Genomic DNA, 8,327 nt, shown 5'->3' with positions numbered 1-8,327 from the left:
GCCACGGCCCTTGCAGAGCAAGGGGAACAACTACTCCCAAGTCTCAGAGCGCGTGACGTCACCTATTTGAAACGCTATTAGCGCACACCCCGCTAACTAGCTAACCATTTCACATCAGTTACACCAAGCCTATCAACTCCCGAGATTAGGCTGAAGTCAAAAACAGCTCAATAGTTGAAGCATTGCGAAGAGCTGCTGGCAAAACGCACGAAAGTGCTGTTTGAATTCATGCGTACGAGCCTGCTGCTGCCTGCCATCTGTCAGTCAGACTGCTCTATCAAATATCAATCAGACTTAATTATAACATAACACACAGAAATATGAGCCTTTGGTCATTAATATGGTCGAATCCGGAAACTATCATCTCGAAAACAAAACGTTTATTCTTTCAGTGAAATATGGAACCGTTCCGTATTTTATCTAATGGGTGGCATCACTAAGTCTAAATATTGCTGTTACATTGTACAACCTTCAATGTTATGTCATAATTACGTAAAATTCTGACAAATTAGTTCGCAACGAGCTAGGCGGCCCAAACTGTTGCATATACCCTGACTCTGCGTGCAATGAACGCAAGAGAAGTGACACAATTTCACCTGGTTAATATTGCCTGCTAATCTGGATTACTTTTAGCTTAATATGCAGGTTTAAAAATATATACTTCTGTGTATTGATTTTAAGAAAGGCATTGATGTTTATGGTTAGGTACAGTCGTGCAACGATTGTGCTTTTTTCGCAAATGGGCTTTTGTTAAATCATCCCCCGTTTGGTGAAGTTGGCTGTCTTTGTTAGGAAGAAATAGTCTTCACACAGTTCGCAACGAGCCAGGCGGCCCAAACTGCTGCATATACTCTGACTGTTGCAAGAGAAGTAACACAATTTCCCTAGTTAAATAAAGGTGTAAAAAAAAAAAAAAAAAAATCGGTGTCCAAAAACACAGATTTCCGATTGTTATGAAAACTTGAAATGGGCCCTAATTAATCGGCCATTCCGATTAATCGGTCGACCTCTACTTGATACATGATCATGACATTTACTGTTTTCATATGGTGCTTAAACACAAGTGTAATGTTTTCTCTGTGAGGAAACCAGAAAAATAAAACTTAAGATTTCCTATCTCTGTGTGAAGGTTATTTTTAGTTTAAATTTAGCTGTAGGCTCTGGGGCAAGAGGTTGGGTTGACTTTGAGGGGGCATAGGGATGAGGCCCCAGTCTATTGTTTTTGTTTGAAATTAAACATAATAGAACCTGCCCACCGGCCACTAAAACAATCGATTCCTGCTACTGAGACCTGGCTTGGCTCGCAACAAGCCGGCACACACAACGCTGGTCTCTGTGGGTTAGTTGGTTGCATTCCTGCGGCTTCTACAGCAGGATGCGCCGTTTAGACTTGGCTGGGGCAGATAGAAATGGAGCGGATAGAATTTGATGCAAGACAGAGAATCATCAATCATGTCTGTTCTGCAGAAAATATTTCTGTAAATGAATGTTCTGTAATGTTGAGTTGTCCTGAAATAATATGCCCCTTAGCAGCAGATGCAAAATGCTGTTCAAAGGTGCAGATTGGAGCAGACTGAATTGACGCAATTTCCAATTAATCAAAGAACTGAGCGCTTCAGTAGGCTATATGTTAAAATTCCACCTGCAGCATTGTTCAGCTTTATGTAGTGCATGTTGGATACATCCGTGCTCACAGTACAGTGGCTTACCCTCTTGAAGAACACACTGTGTGTGGGGCACAGGGGCTGCAGCCTGCTTGGCTCTGGGCCGTCCTAGCTAGCGCTGGTTTGATGAGATCAGGCTGGGTATTAGATCGTATTCTGCTTGTGGTGCAGAATGAGACTTAAATCCCCGTGCCCATGCCTACACTTTCTATAGGGACTGTTCATTCTGTAGTGGTCGCATGATGGAAAGGCCGGTAGTGTAGGCATGTGTTCTGCTGTACCTGCAGGTTATCACCTTCCTCAGTCCAAACACCATTATCCCCAGTAAGCGGGGAGAAAGGTTTAAATTTAGCAGGCTGGAAAACCTGCCTGTTTGGTAACACTACCTGAACACTCAATATGGACTGATTTTCTGTGCAGACAGTAGCATAAATCATTTTTCTGAGAAATCCACCAGGTCCAAGAACAAACCTTGGTAAGGGCCAAGTAGAGCTATTGGAGAGGCAGCTTTGGAATGTGTCAATATGTGTTGCATTCATAACTGATTACTAACCAATTACATCTTGATAATGTGTGTGCTTTGTCTCTTCATGTTATATACTTCAAGTCACCTGCAAAGCACATCTACTGTCAACTACTTTTATAATACATCACTAAGAGGCATAACACTTGCTTCATTACATGACAGAGGAACAGGTTATATAACAGGTTTGTTTTACAGAAATGGTCAATTTCCCTCCACATTGCTTCCTGCTTTCATAATCCGAGACAGCTGCAGACTTCAACAAAGTCTTGTTGTAATGGCTGAAACGGAAGAGCTACTGTGTCAATCAGGACTCAAAAGGTAAGACCGTTGATGATTGGTTGAATATGAAGAATACTTGGAAGAAGGTTGTCAATTGTCATATCGACCATGGGTTATGGCCAGGGTTTCCCCTGCTGAGCTGTAGGGAAGCTATCTGACACTCCCTGAAGGGAGAGTAAGTAGACCTACTAGAGCTGATGCCTGTCGTTGACTACAAAGCTCTCACCGGGTCACTAGGGCTTTTTTTTCTCACTGTAAACCTGTCAGTTGCTTTCTGTTATCAATCACCAGTCCAACCTGTTCTGGTATCCGTTATTATTACTGGGATATTTAAAAGGCAAATACAGCATACTTGTTCTTGTCATTCATATCCAAGTCTACCATGCAAATATGAAGCCTGGTAACAGCCTCAACAGATCAGTTGGGACATGAGTTTCAGAGCTGATCTTATATCTGGACATGGTTCAGTAATGCAGAACTGGGTGCAGCTATACACATTTGAACGTTTTATATTAATTGTGCAGTTCATCTCTATTATTGTAGTATTATAAACACCGTTAAGCACCAGAGATGCAGAAATGTTCCTTTGTCTCTGTTTGCATTCTTATGTAATTATGTTGGCTTGGCTCTGCAGCCATATAGGTTTTAGACTGGACACTGTTCTGAGAGTTAAAATGCTTTGCACTGGCACTGCACATTGCCACACGGATGGGACATGAGGTTTCAGATGTAACTGAAAATGGCAGGTCAGATTAACATGACAATGATGACATAGAGGCCTGCCTGTCAACATGGGTTTAACTCATTAACTGATGTCACATGGGATCCCATCAGGGATTTATACTCAAGGCTTCGGCTCCCTCACCTTATACCTTTCAAGCACAACTTACAGTGTTTTTAATTTAATAAGAATGAAAACGGTTTTGTTTTATTGTTGACACAGAAATCAGTCTAAAGCTGTTTATTTACACAGGCAGCCCAGTTCTGATTATTTGCTCATAATTGGGCAAAAGACTCGAATTGGGCTGCCTGTTTAAAGGCAGCCATAAAAGCAAAAAATAATTGTAGTTTTTTTTGTAAAATCTATTTCCTATCAAATAGATCCAGTAGCAATGTTGTTTTTCAGAAGTAAAGGAAAAAAATGGACATTTAGTAAATGCATTGTTTGCAAGACAAACATGAGACATGTTAATTATGCCACAGACAGAATATTTTTGGGAAGAGCCATCAGAGAGGAAAGACCACTTGGCTCAAGTTTAGTCAGACATTACATAGCTGTGCCCCTGATGAGGAAGTAAACGGGCCGGCAATTGCATTGGAGAACGTTCCTCCGTGGCTGTTTCCGAAACCAAGTTTAGATGTGGATATGATTGAGGGCAGGAGAGAATGGGGTGGGGATGTTATTTGGTGTGTGGAGAGATACATTTACATTTACATTTAAGTCATTTAGCAGACGCTCTTATCCAGAGCGACTTACAAGTTAGATATATAGATATATAGATAATCGGTATTATTTGTTTTTAATAAGGATAGATACAGATGGTTCAAAGGATCCAGTCAGTGGTAGGGTGGGGGCTGGGGTGTATATCCCAGGTTTCAATGTTGGAGTATGTAAGCGGTTAACTGACTATGTGTCAGTGTATGCGGCCGAGTTGATGGCCATGATTCTAGGTTTGAGATGGGTGGAGGAGGTGAAACCACTCAGACTGGTGATCTGCTCTGATTCGGCTGCAGTGTTGAGTGGTGTGAAGACGGGCAGGTCAGATAGGGGAGACTTGTTTGTGGAGATGATGGTGCTGTTAATAGGATTGCAGAGGATGGGAGTGGTGGTAAGCTTTTGCTGGGTTACCGCCAATGTGGGTGTGGTGGGTAAATGAGATGGTCGATGTGGTGGCTAAGAGTGCTGTGAGGAGAGCGGGGGTAGATATTCAGGTCCCGCTGGGCTGCAGGGAAGTTAAATCCTTGATCCGGGCAAAAGGGCTTGATTTTTGGCAAATGTAGCAGGATGCTAGTGGGTAATGGGAGGCAATTTTATCTTGTGCATGGGTCAGTAAATGAAGAGGTGGAGAGAGAGGATTTAGGTGAGAGGATGATGTGTGGAGTAGACTACCGTCTGGGCACACAGGTTTGAATGCCACGTTGTGGATGATAGGGTGACATGGAACAGGCCTGTGTGAGTGTTTAGTGGAGCAAACAGTGGAGCATGTGTTGATATTTTGTGAATTGTATGACGTAGATAGGGAGAGATTGTGTGAAATGGTTAGAGAGGCTGGACGGGGTTGGGGTATGAGTGGTGTAGTGGGGGGAGGAAAGTGGTGTCTAGGGTTCTATGTTACTTTCTTAAAGGAACAGGACTAATGAAGCTAATTTTATGTAGTTAGGCTGTGACTGTCCTCACACTCCAGAACAATAAGTGGCGCTGTATGCGCCGTAAAAGTTGGGTGTGATCCGCCAACCCAATCCCAAAGAAGAGGAACTAAGCAGATGAGCGTGCCGAAAGTTATTGTAAAACAAGAGGAATGACAGTTGACATGAAATTAATCATGTAATAAGGTTAGTTTTTGTTCACGTTGTGACAACAAAAACAAGAAATCTTTGCGTATATGCTGCAGTTAACGTTAGCAGCAAACCAACGTCGCATGTAGGCGATCTAGCTGGCTAGCTGATGTAGCTAGGTAATGTTTGCCAATAAATATTGGCTATGGTGGGTTCATTTGACGAAATATATGTTTGTAGACATTATGTACGACTAGCTAGTTATTCCATGACAACTATGGACCCGAGGCACAAAGAAATACTCAGGAAACACCGGCTGGACCTGTCCAATCAAATTTTAATTGATGACACCATAGTTCAATTCCTGTACCAGGAGAACATTTTAACAGAGAGCCAGGTGGACGAGATTCAGTCCCAAATAGGCAACAAGAAGAAGACGTTGAGACTGCTGGATATCCTTCCCACCCGAGGTCCGCGGGCGTTTGGTACATTTCTGAATTCCCTGGAGGAAGAGTTTCCTTGGGTGAGAGACGAGCTACTCCAGAACTTGGAGCAACCCAACGTACCTGGGCAAAGTCCAACAGGTGAGACTTGCCAGGTGTTTGACGTCAAACTAACGTTAGGCTAGATTTTCAATGGCCATTTATTAGTACAGACAAAATACCATAGAAATAGAATAGGTAGCTAGAACCAACCAACATAGTTCAAACCAGTGCTGGGCTTGGACTGATGGGTGCTGGTACTTATTTTTGAGTGCAGGTACTGTTTATGTTTAGGTGAACTCTGCAATACTTTTATGCTAATATTCTATAAGACGTGCAGGAACTGCAGCAGTAGAACATTTGAGGTTCCAGAACTCCGTTCTGGTGAGCTTCTGCCCAAGTCAAGCACTAGTAACCATAGAAATATAATTACTATAAAGAATTTAACAATATTAATAATGTATTATCTTTTGTAAAGCACTTTTTACTATACACTTTTAGATTATTCTTGTATAAAATAAATAAACTTGATAATATAAAGAACAGAAATGTTAAAATAAAATATAACCAATCATGAAAGCAATAATTAGATAGGAGGAAGGGTAAGCCAGCCCATAGAGATTAGTCTTAAAGGCCTGCTTTAAATTCCCCAACATGTTGACCAGTCCTGAGATTGTCAGGGAGTTTCAAAGGCATAGTGCGTGGGTGGAAAGACCCTTAATTCCCATAATTCTATGGTTCTAACATTGGTTTGCAGTTTTATGCCTATTTCCCGAAAATATATCTGAACAATAACTGCAATATGTCTGCATAGTACACAAAAATGTGGCTTTCCTTCTTTGCACATACATTCCATAACAATACCATTCTAGTTTGGCGTCAACATGGCATCCATCCAAAATTCTAACTCTTAAAAACATAGAAATCCGTTGTATTCTGAGAAACTATAGAAAATAGCTTTGAAATTGAATGTTGCTCCTAATCACATTTTATCCTTCAAATGCTTTGTAAACTGGTGTAGACTAACTAGGGCTGTGACGATAATTGAATAAAATAACCGTCAGAACCGTTTAAATAGACCTACATTCATTTTAGGATGAACAAAAAAAACAAATGTTATTTCCATGTAGATACATTTGACCTAATAGCAGGAGTTTTCACTAATGATTATAATAAATTGTTTAGCTAAATTAGTCTATTAAACGTTCTACATCTCCTCCTCTTTCCAACGGTCCTTTGATGTTCCAGCAGCTAATCTGTTAGATGCGCAGGGGGGTGTAGAGCTCTCTAGGCTATGGTATTTCAGTACATTAATACTTATTTTATCCAATGCACATTTTCATTGCTTGCTAGTAAATAAATAAATTGGTGTTCTTTAAAAAAAAAGGTTGGATTTGTCTCAGTCAAGGTTGTTCTGGATCTGAGGCCTATAATGCGCTAATGTTGTGTCAAATGGACCATGTGCCAATTCTCTCCAACCTGGCATGGTATAATTTGATACGGAATCTTTTCTTAATTTATAGACTAATCAACGCTGATCAGGCCCGGTCCTGGATGAATTGCCACCCTCCTATCTCCACAAAGTAGAATAGTAGCCTAGGCTATACAGTGTCGGCCCCCAATGCACTTTTATGGATGCCCATGTTGTTAAAACTTCTTAGGGATCAAATCCGTTTAGCGGGATCGATTTGACAACATCCGGTGAAATGGCAGAGCGCCAAATTACTATAATTATTATACAAAATACTATAAATATTTAACTTTCATGAAATCACAAGTGTAATACATAAAAATAAAGCTTAACTTCTTGTTAATCCATCCACCATGTCAGATTTCAAAAAGACTTTACGGCGAAAGCAAACCATGCGATTATCTGGACAGCGCACCATCATACAAATGCATGACAAAAAATGTTCCGCTAGGGAGGTGCGGCACGAAAGTCAGAAATAATGATATAATTCATGCCTTACCTTTGAAGATCTTCTGTTGGCACTCCAATGTCCCAGAAACAACACAAATGGTCCTTTTGTTTGATATTTGCTTCTTTATATCCCCAAAATGTCCATTTATTTGGCCCGTTTGATTCATAAAAACTCAGATTCCAACTCGCCCAACATGACTACAAATTATCTAATAAGTTACCTGTAAACTTTGTCCAAACATTTCAAACAACTTTCCTAATCCAACTAAAACGTAAATAATCGATCAAATTTAAGACTGAATATACTGTGTTCAATAGCGGATAAAATCAAAGTGGAGAGCTTTTAAGTCACTGCCACTAATAAATTGAGCTTCTCAGTCTTTTTTTTCTTTTTTTACATACATTCACATTTTTAATAGTTCCTCACAGTATTTGAAAAATCTTTCCAAACACTCTCCCCCTTGATAATCATTGTCGCTGATAAATAGGCTATGGTCGTTGATTTGTTTGTATTTTAATGTTGGTCAATTTCCACTTCATACAATAGCATAGCTCGTCCCCTTCATATTTTCCTTGTCAATCCATTATCTTATAGCCTACTTTCAGAAAGCCTAAGGCAGGCCTACTGTAGTTTTATTCAATTTTTTTAACACGTTTTAAGGAAATTAGTAATATTTGCTCTTGTCTGGCATATGCTGTTGTCTTTTATTGACGGGTGCTTTTACAGGGATGTGCATGTGAGAGTTCACTGACTCCTATAGGCTACATTCTGAATGGACATATAGGCCTGTCTGGACTCCATCTCTTTATTAATATAGGCCTATAGAGTGGCACAGCGGTCTAAGGCACTGCATCTCAGTGCTAGAGACGACACTACAGACACCCTGGTTCGATTCCAGGTTTTATAATCGGCCGTGATTGGGTGTCCCATAGGCGGCAAACACTTGTCCCAGTGTCGT

At 40.6% G+C, this 8,327-nt stretch overlaps 1 protein-coding gene across 2 annotated transcripts in view; it reads left to right on the top strand.

Moving 5' to 3' along the window:
- Positions 1–4,914: 4,914 nt before the first annotated feature.
- The window catches only part of LOC112080588 (death domain-containing protein CRADD), a 31,864-nt gene continuing 28,451 nt past the window's right edge, over positions 4,915–8,327 (top strand). For both annotated transcript variants that reach the window (XM_024146388.2, XM_024146387.2), the window contains exon 1: positions 4,915–5,549. In XM_024146388.2, the coding sequence (XP_024002156.1) occupies positions 5,171–5,549 (379 nt within the window). In that variant the 5' untranslated portion in view covers positions 4,915–5,170. The remainder of the gene's footprint in view (positions 5,550–8,327) is intronic.

The sequence above is a fragment of the Salvelinus sp. IW2-2015 genome, unplaced genomic scaffold (assembly GCF_002910315.2).
Source record: "Salvelinus sp. IW2-2015 unplaced genomic scaffold, ASM291031v2 Un_scaffold16391, whole genome shotgun sequence".
NCBI classification, from domain to species: domain Eukaryota; kingdom Metazoa; phylum Chordata; class Actinopteri; order Salmoniformes; family Salmonidae; genus Salvelinus; species Salvelinus sp. IW2-2015.
The sequence above is the reverse complement of the archived record's forward strand: the minus strand, read 5'-3'. Positions and strand labels throughout refer to the sequence as shown.